General features: G+C 36.4%; 1 protein-coding gene across 3 annotated transcripts; it reads right to left on the bottom strand.

The window, feature by feature from the left end:
- Nucleotides 1–4,504: 4,504 nt before the first annotated feature.
- On the bottom strand, nucleotides 4,505–18,999 carry LOC149802687 (thioredoxin, mitochondrial-like). 3 transcript variants are annotated; one of them, XM_089952069.1, is made up of 4 exons: nucleotides 18,852–18,999; nucleotides 17,064–17,333; nucleotides 14,753–14,876; nucleotides 4,505–7,179 (listed from the first exon to the last, which is right to left on the bottom strand). In XM_089952069.1, exons 2-4 carry the CDS (start codon nucleotides 17,330–17,332, stop codon nucleotides 7,069–7,071), a joined length of 504 nt encoding a protein of 167 aa, XP_089808195.1. In that variant the 5' UTR covers nucleotide 17,333; nucleotides 18,852–18,999; the 3' UTR covers nucleotides 4,505–7,068. The 3 variants fall into 3 exon arrangements, with proteins under 3 accessions (XP_089808195.1, XP_089808194.1, XP_089808193.1); XM_089952068.1 differs by lacking the exon at nucleotides 18,852–18,999 and adding an exon at nucleotides 18,640–18,841; XM_089952067.1 differs by lacking the exon at nucleotides 18,852–18,999 and adding an exon at nucleotides 18,197–18,633.
- Between the last annotated feature and the right edge of the window lie 1,039 nt (nucleotides 19,000–20,038).

The following is a 20,038-nucleotide window of genomic DNA, read 5'->3' as shown; positions in this document are numbered from 1 at the left end:
GAATGAATGTGTTCGCATACGTATATTACATAAACATACTTCTGGTTAAAAATGATTATAAAATGATGCTAAGATAGAAAGAGTGACTGACAGAAAAAGATAAATATGAATATTTGTGAGTATCCATTTATTACTGATTCGTAGAGCATGTTCTTACAAGCAGTCTCTTTTATAAAATCATACTGTTTGCAATTTCACATCCGCTCATGTGGATCAATATTGATTTCAAAGGCGAACCAAAGTAATAGGACGGAAACTGTGAAATAATTCGATCTTTAAAACTTACAAGGAAAGTTAAAAAGAATTAAACAAATTTTATGAAGGCTGTTCTAGATGAATTTCTGATGGCAATCAGAAATGTTGTCTAAAGACCCAATCAAATTTTAAAGTTATTACGTGTCAGCATAAGCAAAGAAAAATCATGCTCAAAGTTGTTGCATGTACCGTCCGATGCATTATATATCAAAAATCAAAAAGAAAATGAAAAAAAAAGAATGTCATTGGGCATGTTATTTAATCTGAGTATTGTACAATATTTACACCCAAATATGAATAAATATTCGGTCTGCATTAATTACACTCCTTTATCGTTATGATAGCTAATGCAATTATTGCTTTGTTAAGTTCCTCTGAATACATTAAAATACTATGTTCCATTTTAAATAAACAAAACTTTTCTGGTTTAAAATATTTAGCATTACAAATCAGCCGACATATAGAATTCGTGTTATAATTTTCTTATCGAACTCGTGTTATAACTTTCTTAACTCGTGTTATAAACGAACTATTAGCCTTGCGAAAGTAACTGAGAAAGAAGGATATATCAACATATGAAGAATGGAAATTGTTGCGATTGTTTTCGTTAAAGTTATATAGCCAAAAATGTGCAATAAATGTTTAAAATTGGAGAGCAAAGTGAAATGTTCCTACAAATGTATCTGAAATTATGGATAATGAATCTATATTATCAGGTATGGACAGTATTTAATTTAATTATTTGATATCATTTAAGTATGGAAAGTAAATATTATTTAATTATCTGATATAATGTAAGTATGGACACTGAATCTAAATATCTGATTTAATGTCTATAATTATTATCCTAATAGGAACAAAAGATGTTTGACATATATAATTGATTCATTGGTTTAACCATAATGATCTTAGTACAGCTAAGATTCCTTCCTTTGTTAACTTTATGTTTCGCTAACAAAGTGTAGAACGATGAACTATCCGGAACTGAAATTTTTTTGAAAGCATGCGCAGTGAAGATAAGGTTGGTAATTTTAGGCACTACGATCAGTAACTCCGTTGTAACCGTGAAACACCCTATTTGGGCCAACTGTTTCTCTTTGAGGAGCCAGGGGAAAAAATTCGACCAGTTGAGGGACTGAGGCACTCATAAGGACAATGTTATTGATATGGCACCTGTCCCTGACAAAGACGCCACCTTCCCTTGTAAGCGTTCAGAGTGGAGGACAGCCTTGCTCTCGAGATTCTATCCACAATTGCAGGTTTAAATTGTTCATCTCGCAAAGCTGTCCAGATAAGAGCCAGTCGTGCAGAAGAAGGCCTGAGCAGGGATGAAACACTCTTGCCCATGGTTGCTTGAGAAGTTTCAGGTTGGCTGGACAATTCCTGGGCAGATCTATGGTTAGATCAAGTAGATAGGTGACCCAGGATTTGTCCCAACTGAGACAGGCTATCAGAATCATCATGCATTTCTGACCCTGTTACTTCTGGATTATTTTCGATATCAAGACCGGAGGGAGAAGTTGTAGGCAAATGCCAGCAAATCCTCCCAACTGAATGACAGTGTGTCCATGGCTCAAACTTCTGCATCTGTTACTGGAGAGACGAAGGTGGGTAACTTGTAATTCCACCCTGACGCAAAAAGATCAATCAAATGCCCCACAGTGCACAGATCCGAGTGAAGACCAAGTGAAGGAGAGACATGCTGTGTGAAGAACTTGAACATTCCTGGAGAGAGTGTCGGCCAAGGCATTGAGTCTGCCTGAAATGTATCTGATTTGTATGTTGATATGGCGATTGTCGAACAACACAGAAACTGATAAATCAGGTCGGGTGATTTGGTGCCATGTTTCAGGAGGTAGGATACCACCAGAGTTGTTGGACATAATGAGGTGCGTTTTGCCTGAGAGTCGGACCTTCCAGAACTGAAAGGCGCTGATCAACAGCTTTAATTTCTAAAAGGTTGATCTATAGAGGCCACTACCCCGGCTTCTATGTGCTGCTGATGGTAGTAAAGTCCGGCAACAGATGGGCACCCCAAATGTACATACTGGCATCGGTACATGCTGTTATTTCTGCTTGTGGCTTCTTCAATGGGATCCCATGGTCAGCCAACCTGGGTTTCACCACTGATGCAGGAATAATCCTATTTCTGTTTGATATATGGGACTGGAAAAGGGACGCCATTGTACTAGCAATGTCGCTTGTACGGGACGTATACAAAGACGGCCGAGCAGAATCAAGTTCACTGCGGAACTGTATAATCCAAGAAATTATAAGAACTCTCTCTTTGAAATCCAAGGGTTAATGACTCGATCACTCCTGCTGTCGCCTCCCAAGCATGATTATTGCCGGATTTCTCCGGGAGTTGTAAAACTGCCAATGAGGCCAAATCCAATTCTACCTGAAAGCTGGTCATTGATCTCCTTAATTGTAACCAATTGGGGCAGGAGACGAAGGTATGACATCTCTTCCTCCTCGCCGAAACCTACCAAGGTTTAACTTATAGCCTTCAGTAGCCGTAGGGGCGAAGGGCATACTGAAGCTGCCAACACCCAATAAATAATCCTTCATTGTGGCTTTAAAGCAGTCCATTCATGGTCGGATCTGAGTAAGGCCGATTTGAAGGAACTTCGTCACACTCACTATGTGTCGAGTCTCTTGCAGCTCTGGACAAGTCATACCATTTGGCATCGATGACTCAATTCCATCCTCTTTGAAAATGTCACTAGCTCTCTCCTGTGGATAAGCAGTGAACATATGGAAGTCTGGCACTGTTGGCTGGTTTACCTGGCATATGGTCAGTCTGGATGCTGGTGGTATTGAAGATGGTCCAGCTATCACCGCAGTAAGGGCTTGGTGGAAACATTTTTCATTGAAATCTCCATCATAGTAAAAGTATATCACTGACAGTACAGCTAGACGGACGGATCTGTCAGCAAGATCCTCATAAATCCTTGCTGGTTGGAGTGTTTCAAGTAAAAGTTCCCCATGCTGGGATGGCTAGCCGGCCAGCGCAGTTGTATTATGAACCGGACTGGATCCTATGCATCTGGTACAAACCCCATGCGTCCTGACTTACAGGCCTGATGGCCATGCCAGGGTACTTACGCCCACTGAGCTGCCTGAACTTGGAGGGACACTCCCCCAATGAGGCATAAAAAGTTGGAGAAGAGAGGGAAATAGAAAGAACAATTGGCCTAAAGTCAGTTATTACGTTGTCGTCTCCTGGACCAGACCAAGCATGTGTTTGAAGGGGGACAGTTGCACCCTTTCCATAATATTCTCCTCCCCTGCTGCTGATGTTACTGTGGCTGATGGCTGCCAATAACAAACTTTTGGTGGGGGTGTGTGTGGCCCCAGCGTTGCCCACAAGGCTCACAATGGAGATTGACTTTGGATGTAAACTGAGGACAAGAACACCATCTTTCCTCAACTTTCCTTCCCTTTAGAATGTATTCTGGGCTTCTACAGTCAAGGTATGTGGTCTAGACCTACAGTTATTATGCAAAAACCATTTTTCCTCCTTCAATCAGGTCTATCATGTATAATTAGTGTTACTGTACAGAAATCATTTTTCCTCTTTCAGTCAATGGCCTTTACCATTGACCTTTCAACCCTAAAACTGCTAGATTTTTTTCTTTTTATCCCAAGTGCAGAGCATCCAAATGTTTGGTAAATGTAGATGGTGGAGAACTTCAGTTACTTTGCAAAATGAAATAGGTAATAAAAATATGTCATAACTTATTACACTCCACCTTTGGATGGGTTTACATTTTTTTACTGAATGTTAAGTTTTAGGCACTGATGAAAAAATATAAATGAACAGGTTACAACTCCACACTGCAAATTTGATTCCAGTCAAAAAAGTGTTATCAAACATGATCTTTGAGCAAAATTTAATAAATTATGGAAAGCAGTTTGGTGAGTGATACACTCTTGCATTAAGATGAACACAAAGGAAGGTTGCTGACAAGAAGAGAGAACGTAAAACTCTGAGTTCAGACATAATGTTTCTTTTAACTAATGTAAAAAAAAAGTCTTCATTCCAAGTAGCCCCATTTTTGTGCGCTGCAACACTCCTTCATTCCAAGATACGATGGAATACAGGTTACAACAGCTAGAATAGGGAAGACTGAGGGACAAAATAATTCCAATATATAATAAATATACAAACAGATTTATGAGAAAGGATTGGGAAATTAATACTTAAGTAACACCTGATACTAAAATAGAAAAGAAATATTCCATCTTGATAAGTAAATGCATTTTTATTACAACCATTTTATCATGTTGAAATATGTTTTTGATTTAAATTATAAACTTCACGTCATACTCTTAAATATTCTGTACATTATACACACAAAAGAATGTATGAGCTCTATATTTACCTATGTGATAAAACAACCACAAAACCTGAAAACAATAGCTTTGGGGTGGGAATTATAGTGGCTTCAAAGGTACATACCATATAACTCACTTTTAAGTTGAGTCAAACTGCAAACAACAAAGATCCAGATCTGCCATAGCACAATATGCCTGCAGATCAGAGTCTACACTGTTAATTCTACTGATTATTCCTAACAAACTGTACAGATCCAAATCTGCCAGTGCATTATGTTATTGCAGATCTGGGTCTGTGCAGCTTGCAGTCGGACTCATAAGCAAGAATGTACAGTAATTTGTTAATAGATGTAGTACAGGATTATGTTTCTCCTTTTTATCATTTTTACACAGCAGCATACAAAGTTGAATTTAATTTAGCACTTTCAAGCAGTTTTGCCATATCTGAATGCACAACATGGTAATGTAAGAAAATATTCCTATCTGTGCTATGGTATCTACAGTCTTTCAATACACATTTATTCATAAACTGCATTAATAAAAATTATTTAGTGTAATATTTAGCATGGTGACCCATGAATTTTATTGTATTTTTCATATACTGATATTATTCAAGAAAGTCCTGCAAAGTATTTGACAAGTCTGGAAGAAATAGATTCAAAATTGTAAAAATGCCTAATCTGGGGTAAATCCCATTAATCCTATGGAAAATCAATTGCACATGGTGATAATGCCCAAGGTGAGAAATTTATTTGCATGACACCTCACTTTCCAATTTTAATGGAAATATCAACCTGCATTTATGTTGCTGGATAATACATGTTATGGTTTATCTGATCAAGGGAGATAACTTGTGCACATAATGCTCATTAACCAGTGCATATATTTGTTAACAAGTATAATACTGAGAAACAAAAAAAAAAATAAAACTACTTGTTGTACAAATTTTGTTTCCTAACTATTCAAAACAGATCTAAAACAAATATAAATGCTTTCAATTCCAAAATCCAAATTTAAAGTCAGATATAAAAAAGATAATTCAAAGTCACATCTTGCATTTGACATGTGATTAACTACATTACAATAACCTTGTCTTCGCATACAAATATTTGTAGCATATAAAAATTTTTTTCATGATAAGATGCCTGAGCTAATTTTATTAATTTATTTTATGAATTATTTCAATCTGCTCTCTATTTAAAGGGCATAATCTGAACAAATATTCCAAAAAAGTACCAACTGCCCCAAATTGCCAACAAGCACTCAAGAAGTGATTTTGCATTTCATGTTTCCAAACTCATGTGCATACACTCTTTGCAATACTTATAGCATAGCCATTCTATAATTCCTAACAAAAACTGAAGCATCAAGAGTTTTAAGAAAGGTACACCCTAAAGTTACCAAATAAAACTCAATACTGCTCAACAACTTGATACAAAAAATCGAACTTGGTGAAAATCTGCTATTTCATAAGGTACAAAAGAAGTATGGTAACGTAAGAAAAAGCATTATATTTTAAACATCAGAATCACCAATGAAACTGGAATGCCAAGATTCATTAAAATACGATACTAAAATAAATTTACTTCTGTTAGTATTAAAATTATAGTAGTTTAAAGGTCATATATCATCACTAAGGGTATTGCAGTAAATGTTTTACAGACTTAAAAACAGTGGAACCAGCTGATATAACACCCTGGAGGTTATACCAGAAAGCCACTAATGTTAACACTGATATCTAAGTCTGGAATTTATACCAATAGAACACTAATATTAATAATGTGTAGGTAAAATATTCTGTACTCTGACCGCCGCTGCGATGTTGTAAATGGTGAGTACAGTTTATACTTGTTTTAATTCTGAAGATGTCATTGAGTCCATACAAAAAAATTTTCTGAGTAAATATATTTTATTTCAATACTGCATTTAATCCCAGATATGTACATGGTGCCAATGTCTGTTGTGGTATATATATATGATCAGTGGTGATTCTCAATAGTACAGGGTTTACAGGACTGATTCATATTATATTTTACCTGATACAGCAGAACTTCCAGCCTTCTGTGTGTATGTTTCTAAAAAACCTTGCAGTTGGTGAACAAAGCCAAGTAAATTTGTAAATTTTTAACTCTCTGAAAGGGGTGCAGAGCTGGAAATGTTTTGTCTGCCCACCTGGGACAAGTTTAATATTCTGTTGGGCAAGTACAATTTCATGCATCATATCTGAAAATCCACACAATATATTATAAAAACAAGTATATTTTTAAAGCATTTTCAATAAATCATTGTTGAGAATTTTAAAATTTAGCTATTTCTAGCCTCAGTGAGATAATTATTAAAATTTCCAGTTGTCAATTTGCTCACGATTATCTTGAGAAATACTGGATAATGAATGTTACAAGCAGAACACTGTGTTATGAAGAAATACAAGAAAATGAATGTCACAAGCAAAACATGGTGTTAACCTATTCTTCAACACAATTTTTCAACAAACGTCTGAATCTGATCATCATCCTGAAGACCAACAAATTTGTCTATACCTGTTCCATTCTTTATGGCCAGAACTGTTGGTACAGCTTGAACCTACAGGAAAAAAAATTGTCAGATTAAATTCCATGCATTAATAATTGAATAATTTCTCTTTTATATTCTGCTTATTTTGCAATTATGAAATATTCAAGCAGCAACCTTCCCTGACAACATTTAAGTCTCTTATCAAATGGAAAATCTTATCAGAAATTATTGTTTCCACTACCTCATTGTAGATCAAACAATCAGTTCTGAACAGTTGTCTCCCTTGGCTGTGGGTTAAGTCTGTTCTAAAATGCACACCAATTTTTTAAAAAAATCAACACACCAATAAAAAAAAATCAACACAGCAATATAAAAAAATCAACATCAACACACCAATAAAAAAAATCAGCACAACAATTATAAAAATATTAACAGAATATGTGAAAATTGCACATTATATTTTTGGCAAGCTGTACTTTGTATATCTGCATATTCAGAAATCGTTAGTTCTAGAACAGATGCAGGTATAAAGTGAGGCAGGTAACTATAGTTTATAAGAGTTATTGTTTTAATGTTGTGCTATCAATGCTGACTTTAATATATGAATAATCAGGAAACTGATGAAATACATACATGAACAAATGCAGGGTGTGACTTTGAAGCCAAGCTTTTTCTGCATTTATTCATCAAAGATACAGACTGGCTCAATGTAATAAATATTTATGATAGAAACAAAACAAATGCATTGGCTTGAAAGTTGTATTTCATGTCTCTCTTATGCAATAACTGAACAACTTTAACAAAAAACTGATCAAAGAAAAGCAGGTAGCTAGCCTTTATTTATGAAGCAGAAACAGCAAGACACCACTATAACACGATGGTTCATCTCCATAAAATATGACCACGTTAACTACTGTGGTATAGGCAACAAAGTCACTGTGGTATAACCAACCATATAAACTGAAGAAAATGATGCATGCATAAAAAATGGTAGAGTATGTGTGTGTATGTAATAAAAGCTGGTGCAAAAATATGTGCTTCACTGGCACAGTTAGCATCTTAAATCAGTGCATATTAAATATCAACTTGTTCCGTGTTAAACAAGTACTTAAAACAGTTGTTCCATGTTAAACAAGTACTTAAAACAGTTGTTACATGTTGAATATATATTTTTATGTACATGAAATCTGCAACATAAGCGTGAAAAGCTGTGAAGAAGTACTCAGCAACTGAATCTGATTTCATCCATAACAGTAATTCCATAAAAAATGTGCATGAAGAAGCACAATATCTATCCTAAAAAAACATCTGCTAGATCAATTAGAATCCATTTAATATCTGGCTAATATATTCAAATAAATATATAACACAAGAAGGGTTTTCTTCTTGACAGCATTCATATTTGCCAGATGTGTCTGCAAAGGTCTGATTTCTGACAGACAATAAAATACATAATTTTGACCCAGAGAATTTCTAAAAACAAACAGATATTTAGGTTTGAATAGTACATTTACTTCAGATGAAAAAGGTCAAAGGTGTTGACCTAGTAATGCTCTTGTTATGAGAAACATGTGTTTGTAAACTGCCCGAACCCAGTTTGGGAATAAACCATTCAGCTATGTGGGTCCAGAGCAAGTTCCTTAAAAAATGTTGAGTCATTCTCAAAAGGACAGAGGGAAACCTGACCTCTCCCCCACCCAAGCCAGTATTCATTAACACATTTGTTTGATAACTATGACTTTACTTCATCGTAGAGTAAAATATTTGATTATATTTACCAATCTCTCCACCCCTATACATTAAATGGTTTTGTTCCAAGAAGTACTGACAATGGAAGGACAGTTTCCAGTGCATGTTTGAATGATTTAAAGCCAAGAAACAAAAAGGTTAAGATGATTGGGTGGGTGGGTGGTTGAATTACATATGTGTGTGGCAAAGACCAAAATTACTGACAATTCAGTCCATAAACTTGTTTCGGCAGGTATTTATGACAGATTATTTAGCAGGCATCAATAACCTATTGGTTTCCCATAAAATGGGAGGTAAATTAAGTCGGTCAAGATGCTTTTTAAGATCACCACATTGACTTGTGACTCTCAAAGCCAATTGCATTTGTTCAACTCTGGACTTAATTCTGCCTGGGGCTTCAAGCTTCTTGTTTCAGTATCCTGATATCCTTAGTAAGTACTGTTTGAACAACTACAACAAGAATAAATGTTAAGAACTGGGTCATTTTTATAGGAAATGCAGAACAGCATTAAATGGTCAACTGACTGCATGAAGATGGATAACACCACAAAGCCACATGCGTGTGCTGGTGGCTTTCTTGTTTTTTGTCGTTTTTTAACAATTTTTAACAGTGAGATTAACAATGATGATTAGCAATTACTGAACCTAATCAATTATAAATTTGGGGAAGAAACTTTTCCTTCCTTTCGGCAAAAACTGTACAAACAAAAATGGAAAAGACACTGGCTTTTACTGTTCATTGTTCAATAATTATAATGAACTGACTTCTTTTGAAACTAAGCTAAGATGAAAGGGCATTGATAAACTATTGATACATTTGAAAAGACTATTAACAAATGAAAGAAACTCTGGAAAAAAATTCAAATCAAGAAAGATGCAATTATAAGACAATTCTTTCTTCAAGAATGCATCACATCTTGCCAAAATTATTAACTAGAATTCTTATTTATTTTGAGACAAAACACTGCACTGCTTCAAGAAATTGGTGAAAATATTGTGAGCCATGCATTGATTGTGTTGTATCTGATTTCAAACACAACCTCTTCCCCACAAAGATAATTAACTTTTCACACATTAATTATTGCCGGCCGAGTCATATCAAAGACTTACAAAAATGGTATTAACAGCTGCCTCGCTTGGTGCTCAGAATTAAGAGGTTAGTGATGCCCCAGTGCTAGACATCACTATAAACTATCACACTGCAGACATGGTAGCAATATGACTGAAAAATTGTTAAAGCTACGTTGAAAATCTAAATAACACACACACACATTAATAATTATGCTTTGAGGAAAGAATTTTTTATGAATGAACAAATGTACACATTTTGGGGAACCATACCACAATTGTGTTATGTCTGAACTGAAGCTATTACAGTGTTGGATATAGCAGGGCTCCACTGTATTGTCTGTTTTGACACCAGAGCCAGAGATGCTGCAGGGTGCAAGAAAGTGTGAACGGTGCAAAAATCTGAATGAATTCACACTCTTGAGGAATAGTGATGAGAGAGAACTCCCAAAAAATTTGTTTAAAGTTGTGCAAATAAAAATGTATTGTGTGCAAGAAACAACTTTTGTTTAACCATTTACACTTAAGGTGCTTGTTGTGATGCAAGTCAACTGTTTACACTTCTGAATTCTTTGGCTTAACATGAATAGTTGTTAAACTAAATGCATGAATTCTGCATCAAGCAAGTTTAACAAATGAATGTTTAAATTACAGGCCACCTATGAAACCCCAAATGGCTGATTACCAAGCTGGTTCATCTTCAGATGACAATTTCATTCAGAAGTTTGTTTGTTTGTGACTTGGATTTTTAACGTAGCTTTAACAATTTTTCAGTCATATCGCTACGATGTCTGCAATGTGGCAGTTTATAGTGATGTTTAGCACAGGGGTATCATGCCGCAGACATGTAGCATGATGTCCCACCCAGTCACATTATCCTGACACCAGGCTGACCAGTTCTAACACTAACCTCTTAATGCTGAGCGCCAAGTGAGGCAACGGTTAGTCATTCAGAAGATACTGGCTGATGCTAGTGATGATGGCAATAATTTTAAAAGTTGTGAAATATATCAGATTATTCGAGCTGGGAAAGAACACTTCAAGATGTAGACTGCTGCTTTTGTCAGGAATGTCAGCTCCAAGAATGTTCCACATGAACCATCAAAATACTTGAGAATGGGAGTCTCTGATGACCTCAAGAGAGCTGCAACCACCTCCATCACCCTGATAAAGGCTCTGCAAACGGAGGCAAGGCCAAACAGAAGAGCTTGAAATTGAAACTTTGTTAAGAAAAAAACCGAAGGAATTTCTGTGTGGTGGTAAGATAAGAATGTGAAGGTACACATCCTGAAGATTGACTCAGACCATCCTGTCACAGGGCCTTATGGCATTCCTAAAGCAGTAGTCTCCACCTTGAAGAGTTTTTCCGAAGAAATCTATTTTTGGCAGAAAGGTTGTTTATGCACTGAAATGTTTGGTCTTGATTGTACATAAGAAGATCCAGTAATAGAAATATGGAGTCTGGTCATTCAGAAGGCCGCAGTCTGGTGTCCATGACAGTGGGGGATATTCCTGGAAATTAAGCCATTAATCACCCTTTAAGGTGGAATGGACCCACACATCATCTGTGATGCCCAACCAAATCCCTGAAGAAAGAGATAGAAGAGTACAAACTGGGATGAAGGGAAGAGAAAGATGCAGCAGAAGAGGCTTGACCCTCTCCAACCTTGGGGAAGGGGGAGGAGTCCAAAGACTATGGAGACTGTGCCTGCTCTAAGAACTTGGGAGAACATTCGTTTGGGCAAGCATGCTTGCTTGTTGGAATGTTTCAAAAGGCCCAGAGCTGCTATCAGGACCTGTGTTGCTGGTCCCCACTTTGCCATATGCCATGGAGGGAATGAGTCCCCCAAAATGCATCTCTGCCTCAAGATGTGCTGGCCTTAATAAGTTCTTGCTGTGGTCCAGCAAGACCTTCAACATCTCCATGGTGGCATCCCTGCAGAGGTGAAGAATATCTGCAGTGAGTACCTCAATGGAATGCTCTACAGAGCTTTTTCACCTCTGCAGGAAGGTGTATGATGTGACATCTTCACTACAGCCTCCAGCAATCAATTAAGCACTGCGGAGACAATGACTCCTCCTTCATAAGACTGAATAAAGCTGTAGAAAAGAGATCATTATGCAAGCCAATTCTCACTACAGTGCAAGCCTTAAACTCAAAGGTTTAATCTGGAGGCAAACCCAGGCCACAGCCGATATCCCCATTTTTGACACCCAAGAGTCCAGAAGAACTTACTCAACAGCTGAAGGCAGAAAAGCTTAATGTACAAGAGGGGACATCCCACCCCTTCTTCTGTCTGGCAAACTTGTATCCCTGGAAAATATGTGCAAGCTCTTAAACCGTCAGAGAGTATGGCAGCAAGGAAGATCTGCAAAAGATGATCTGGAGAATAATTCCAGAATGGAGACAATCTTGTCCTCAGTATCAAATGGATTGGGATATGAATCTCGGGAAAGAAAAACTTTGTTCACCACCTCCTTGAACATCCAAACTTCCTCCTCCTGCTCCAACACCTAACCCAACAGGTGGAAAGAAGTGGGGCACCCCAGTGGAGGGGGAGGAACTGATGCCATCATTTCCTCTGAGAATTCATTTGAATCCAACATGAACGTAAATGACACTGTCATCCTGAGCCTGCTCCACAGGTGAGACAGGGCTGTCCCTCCCAGCATATCTCTCTGGAGAACACTACCAGACGTCCTCCAAAGCAAATGGCATCAGTGATCCCTTCTAATCTGGTGGGGGGTGAGTGAGTTTGCATGGCCCCCTCCTTCTTGCTGGCCTGGGCTGTAGGCAAGAGAAAGTGTTCTTGGCTCATCACATCTGCCATATCTTGAAAACAAGGAAGAGACATCCATGGCACCATGCTGGCTAAATAAGATTCACTTACCAGAAAAGTGGATCTCTAGCCATACATCATGTAAAACAGGAACATATGAGGATGGAGATGCCAATACAATCCCCCTTTCTAGGCTAGTACGTCCCATTGCTTAGTGCCTGATTAGAGACTGGTCTTGTGATGAAGATCTGATGGACAAGCCCACAACAGATTTATCTGACTGAAATCAGTGCTCTACCCTCTCTAGAAGATATTTTCAGTCACCAGGAAAATGAGCTTGAGATGGCAATGCTTGTCTCAAAGTGGAAGGTGCAACTCTTGTGGTTTTCCTCCCTTAAACTGGGTCAAGAACTGACCCCTCTCCAATACCAACAGCATCATAATAGGTGTCACAGACCCATGGCCATTTATTGATCTGCAAACCACAGAGGTTGCAGAATTTTCCAGCCACATGGGCGGTAATTTTTCTCAAACATATGAATAGAGATCCTGACCTCTTCTGGGAAAGAAAAGGGTCATCCATGAAGACATGAAAGAAATGAGGCCCTGCTTCCTTCCTCTATATATGCACCAACCTTCTGTGAAGTCCCAAACCTGGTTAGACCAAAGACAGATAAATGGACATCTGTCCATGTGTGCACACTCAGTGCATGAGAAGCAGATGGGTTGAGTGTCCCACTGAGACTTCCTTTGGTCCCACTTTCCCATACCTTACAACATATGAAGCTCTGAAACACAAAAATTCACACAATACCAAATACCCTGAATCAACAAGGGGTAGGCAATATTTACCCTAGCACCACAGCTAGGAAGGGTGACACAATTTATTGAATCACCACCTCCTAAGAAAAGTGCAAAAACCTTCAAAATAAAAAAAGGATACAGATAACATTCAAATAAAAAGGATGAAGCTAAACAATCAATACAAAAAGGTATGTGAACTGCCAAAGAAACGTGAAATGAAAGGTGCATTTTGAGAAGCAATATAGTGCACAATATCCAAAGATAAAACTTTGCTGACAATGACAAAGGAATCCTACTGGGATCAGGTTCTTCTTAATTCTGGGCTTCCAATACAAACTGAAGGAGGGAATACTTAGCCTGAATTGAGGACTACAAGTCCCAGAAAAAAATGCAATGCAATAGTAGCAGGTATTAAATTACTGATATTAAATAAAAATGCTAATGTCTAACTAATATGCTAGCACTTACCAATCAGACACCATAAATTTTAGCTGATTCTCAGTTTAAACATGAAACCATTTTATAAATTCCAGTCCAGGTTTTGTTTAACTATACAAGATTACCAGGAAGAAGAAAAAAATTCCTAGTCTGTTATTCTTTTATGTGAAAGATGGAAATAGATTTCTAAGAAATGGTCTATGTTGCCAATGCCGATTTATTTGTCAGGCAAAGAAAGATGATATCAGTATATTACATGCAAACCAGAGCAACTAGTACAGGGTCCAAAAAATACTGTGCCCAGAGCCCAGGGGCAACCAAATTGCTATATATTAACCATCACACATTTATTTCAGGTAGCCCAGTAAGTTACTCCTTGATAAAATAAACTGTTCTACGTAATTTGCAAAACTTAATTTTACACAAAAAAGACATCAACTGTGGAGATCTAAAAGATAATGGGTACTTAAAGCCTACAAACTTGTATTTAAGTATCTTCTTTGGGATACTGCATATAAGCTGGGATACCAGTTACCGTATATACTTGCTTTAAGTCAAGTCAAACTGTAAAGAACAAAGATCCTAATATGCCTTTGAATGATGCACATGCAGATCAATGTGTATGTTGTTTGTCTCTACTTATTATTCCTAACAAACTGCACAGACCCAGACCGGCTGGCACATTATGCACTTGGGCTCATCTTATAAGTGAGTATAGGCAATAGTCTTTCTGTTCACCTGCTGGGGTGCAATCAGACATCTTTCAGGCAACACAGTTAGGAATCAATTTTTATAAAACTTACTCCGTATCTCATGGCTATGTCAGCATTTTCATCTATGTCAACTTTGGCTAAAATGACTTTTCCTTTCTTTCCAGCAATAATTGTTTCTAGTCTAGGCCCAAGCAATTTACAAGGTCCACACCATCTAAAAAAAAGAGAATACATCTTTCCTTTAAATTTCAATCAAATCATTTATGTCCTCGGTGTGATACTATTCATTAATTGTAATATGAGAAAATTAATACTATTATGAACAAAAAAGTGATCAGAGAAAAGTAAGTGGGTATCAAACTCAAACACGAGTATTGTGATGGTTACATTATACTCTTGCCTTGTGTTAAATAGTGCTGTCTGCGTGGGTTTGAGTCTAGGATTCCGCCAATGTGGATATGTGAGAAAGCTTGCCAGTAGCTTCTCGTGGGTCGGTGGTTCTTCAAAGGGGTTTTCCTCCACCATTAATACTGGCCACCATGCATAGCCTATCGTGTGCTGAAAAATGGCGTTAAACCCAACAACAACAACAACAACTACTCAGTTAAAATTCTTTACAAATGTAAAGCTTCTGTTATTCTCTAAGAAATATTGCCAAAATACAGTGCATATAAATATGAGAGGTTTAAAATGTGCCCCAAATGTGTTTATAATATATATATAGTTAGACCTTGGCTTAAGGTTTTAGTACAAATATACTTGCTTATAAGAAGAGGTCAACTGCAAGCTGTGCAGACCCAGATTTTCCATCACATAATGCACTGGCAGATTTAGATCCATGCAGTTTGTTAGGAGTAATCAGAAGAAAAAAAAAGGCATAGATCCTGGTCTGCAGGTGCACTATGATATGGCAGATCAGGATCTTTGTTGTTTAAAGTCTGACTCAACTCATAAGCAGATATATACTGCACTGAAAGAAATTGTAATGAAGTGTCTTGTCTAATGATACACCACAATAGCTGACCCTGATCTGACTGTGGGATTCAAACCTGTACCCTTGTGATTGTGAGTCCTGCCTCCACTGACCTTTGACCTGTTTAACCCCAAAATCAAATGACATCTTCCTCACACCAAGTGTAAGTCTTCCAAAATGTTGGATCCAGCTCTGCAACACTGAGCTTATATTTCTGTGAGGAAATGATTTTCTTCTTTCATTCATGAACTCCAAAATCAATATTCTTCCTCACCACAGGTACAAAGTGTGATAATGGCAGACTATGTAATACTAAAATTATTGTGCAAATATGGAAAGTATAGCAAATGGAGATACAGATGTAACAATACATAAAGGATTATAGATCAAACAATGATCACCATTTTTATATACCTGTTATTTGCATTTTCTAAAGGGATGTGACTGATACATGAATTTTCTAACATGTGATATATACTCAAATTCATGGATGTTTTATATACATGTACAGTATTTGAAATATCATGGATTGTACTACACAAATGTAAGTTGTCAATATACATGTGCATATCAGACTAGTTTAGTCTTACTTTAATAAACATTTCCATTGTTTATTTTCTCTAAGTATAAATCCTACTCACTTCTTGAACCTCATTAGGTCGGGGGGGGGGGGCAAATTTATGTCTCCCTGTTTATTTTCAGACACCAAATTAAGGAATTTAATATGTCTTCAGATGACAAAAAAAGTAATTATTTTTTGCCATCCGAAAACATGCTGTAAACAGAGTAAATAAAAATTTCTCAGCATAATAAAACCAATGTGTTCAAAATGTTTGTTAAAACCAACTAAACGAAAGCTGACTCATAAGCATTCCATGGTAGTGACCTGGATAGGCAGGAGCCATGAGTCATTTGTACATTCATATTTCAAAATGGTCCATTACAAATAACAACTGGCTCAGAGAGCTAATCAAAGGACACCCTAAACTTTTATTGGTAATTAAGGACCATATCAAGAATGACTGCCCCTGCCATTTGAAAGATGACAATCTAATGATGCAAGAACATGGCAAATCTACAAAACACAAAGAAAAATGTCATATCATATGAATGAGAAATGAAGGATTACACTGAGCCTGATAGTTTCAATTTCTATCATTCAGATCTGGCAAAAACGTAATGTAACGTTGATAGTGAGCCTTTGATATAATTTTTATTATTATATTCTGATTTAACACTTTCATCACTTTGATATAACTTCATGTACAGAATTTTTATTTATAATCTTCATCCCTTTTATATAATTTTTATTATTACATTTTTATTTAATATCTTCATCCATTTGACAAAAGTTTTATTATTAAGTTTTGATTTAACACCTTCATATATAATTTTTATGTATGATACTTATAATTCTGTATAACTTACGTAGCATGAAAATCCACAACTACAGGAATTTTGCTGTCAATAACTTTTTCTTGAAAGTCCTTATGATCTTGAATATTAATGACAAAGTGATCTCCTGTAGTAGCGCTCAAGTTTCGAAGCTGGCAATAACGCAAACTTGTTGACTGGTATCTTTGTGTAATTTGTGAGAATTGGGTTGATGTAAGCCTTGGTAAATGTGAAGTATAAGCCCTCCTGCTATGGGATCTTGTCAAAGCCAACAGTCTACGAACAATAACCCTACAGGCCATTCTGTAAAAAAAAAGGATATGTAGTTATACCTCTATGAAGAATTTTATCATTTCGAGTAGCCAATGAAGGCATTGATTATCATGCAGAAAATAAATTCATACTAAAGTCATCTTGACAAACAAAATATGTCCCAATGACAGGGCATAAAAGGCATTTTAAAAAAATAATATTTTTTGCTGTAACCAATTGATGTACTATAATGTGATGGAAAAAGATTAAATTTGTTGTCTCTCGTTTCTTTTTTTAAAAATAATCTTAAAATCTGCTTCAGAAGCTTTTAATATTGCAAACCACACAAAACCAATTTTGTACTGGGTGAAAATCGTAGGTTTTGAGTAACCTTTTAGTATAAGCACTATCAGAAGCATAGTTCATGCATCAGTAATTACTGTAACTTCATCATTTGTGGCTTTCATGGTTGTCATGGAGAGGCTAGACCTTTAATAGCAACACAGCAGACTTTTCAAATGAAATGCATGCAGTCCACTCATCCACATGTAATTGATATACCCACTCAAATGCACTTAACCTATTTATGGTAACCTGTCTCAATATGCAATGTATAGTCATTAATATGGAAAGTTTATCATAGAATAAACATATTCTAAACTTGAAAATATTATCCACCAGTACCATCCAGTCTCTACTGAATGTAGTGATGAACACTAATGACACCTGCAGTACCTTCAAAGCCCCTATTAAACCCTACTGAGTTCATGTTTGAATTGTAGCAATTGTAATGCTGTATTAGAAATTATATTAAACAGGGGGGAAACTTTGAGTATATGACAACTGGGGGCTGGGTTTGTGAAATGTGAGTCAGGGCATGTGATTATTTTTTGGACACTTCTGCACAATGATACCTCATTTCTTTAAACACTGGATCACGTGTTATTCTGGGTCAAAAATGCGCAGAAATGCCCGACAGCATTGTATACCTTAAAAGAATTCTGCATATCGAGCAGTAGTGTGGGAAAATGGTCTGGCATTCATTAAAGGTATCATAATAAGCCAAACTTCGGATATGCATACAAAGTCGAATGCCTGAGCTAAACATTGGTCCCAAATTTATTACGCTACGCGAAATGTAGCTTGAAATAACAGCGTTTATTCTCAAATGGGTCGCGCGAGAAAGGAGAGAAGTGTCCTCCCTTGTAGTTTTTCTATTTAGTACATGTATGACAGGTCAATTGTAAGCAACGATATGAGCCCCTGTACTGAATCCTAAAAGGAAGGAATGGATAATATTTGATAGGTTAGGCAGGGAGTTTCCAATCGTAGTTCATGTAAAGGTGAGAATACTTGCTTTACAGAAACTTAATTCTGGACCACGGCAATGTCTTACACCGGATATGGTACTACGTCATTAAGAGTGGTAAGTGGGTTATCTGGGGTAACAGGCTGATTCGGACTAAGCTTATTCGGACCCATCACGGGTTGATTCGGACTAAATTCCTGGCTATATCGGACCATGTGAATAATAATAAACTTCGTACATGATTTAAATGTGACATTTACATTTGTTTAATATGTGATATTTCTCATTACATCCCAGGTACGTTTAACATTCAAATATGTATTTAAAGAAGTAAAACCCCGATTTTACGCGTGATAATGGCGTTGTTATATACAATGCTGTTGGGCATTTCTGCGCACCTACGGTTTCCGTCTCTAATATTAAAGCAAAACGCAAACCGAATCTGACCGACTGACGAAAATAAAATACCGCAATGCTTGCCATTTGAAAAGAGGCAATTGTCACCAGAATATTCTGTTCAAAATAATATTAATTTTGGACACACAGAATACCACCCCCATGATTTCATGATTCGCGATATGTCGGCCAATTCTGCGCACAGCTTTGAAAAGATGTAATGTTTAAACATCGGGCTATATAAACGAAATACATTACTTTGGACTGTTTCTGCCAGCAGTCCAGTCGTGTAATTAGGTCAGGTTTATTGCTAGTTTTACAAAATTCAACGTAACAACTCCAAGAAATGGCAAGAGATATTAAGAAAACTAAACCGATCTTGTAATTTTTCTTTAGTAAAGTTCAACATTTTATACAAAAAAGAAGCTATTATGTGGAAGAGAAACAACAATGGACAGAATGCAACTACTATGAATCTAAGACTTCGGGTGCCATCAATTATATCAACCACTTCCTCGTCTGTTTACGTTGGCATTTCTTGAGTTTACCCTTGGACACATCTTAATTTAAATTATCGCCGTTTGTTTATTACTTTTTTGATCAGTGAGTCATAGCACTAATAGTGGGATCATCTGACCATGAACTGAGAAAACCCTTTTGACCAATACCGCTATAACTAAAGCACTTTTAATGTCATTTGCCAATTTACTGAATTTGATAACATTCATGAAAACAAAATATAACGTTGACTTGAAATAACTTTGTGATCGTTGGTTATATGATAGTCTTATTAAATCATATATGTAATATTATATACGTACTAATGTACACAAATATATATTCAGAAATCAGTATTAAAAAGATTTAATATATGTCTTAAATTAAATAGTTTAAAATGTTTCAAGACTAAAATGAAAATTTCCTGGTTCGAGATTTTAATCAAAAGACAACAATTCAACGAGAACAATAGATAAAAGTCTAATGATAACAGCGAAGAATGTTAAACTGTCGTTTTGGTCATCAATATCTGTTTATACAGTTTTTGTATATA

Source organism: Sinohyriopsis cumingii, chromosome 3 (assembly GCF_028554795.1).
Source record: "Sinohyriopsis cumingii isolate HCF-2022 chromosome 3, ASM2855479v2, whole genome shotgun sequence".
NCBI lineage: Eukaryota > Metazoa > Mollusca > Bivalvia > Unionida > Unionidae > Sinohyriopsis > Sinohyriopsis cumingii.
Note: the sequence above shows the minus strand (reverse complement) of the source record. Positions and strands in the feature narration are given on the sequence as shown.

Coding starts and splice junctions, on each gene's coding strand:
- LOC149802687 (XM_089952067.1), bottom strand. Junction 14,877..17,063: donor GTTGTGGATTTTCATGCTAC/GTAAGTTATACA, acceptor TCTTTTTTTTAG/ATGGTGTGGACCTTGTAAAT. Junction 7,180..14,752: donor ACATAGCCATGAGATACGGA/GTAAGTTTTATA, acceptor TTTTTCCTGTAG/GTTCAAGCTGTACCAACAGT.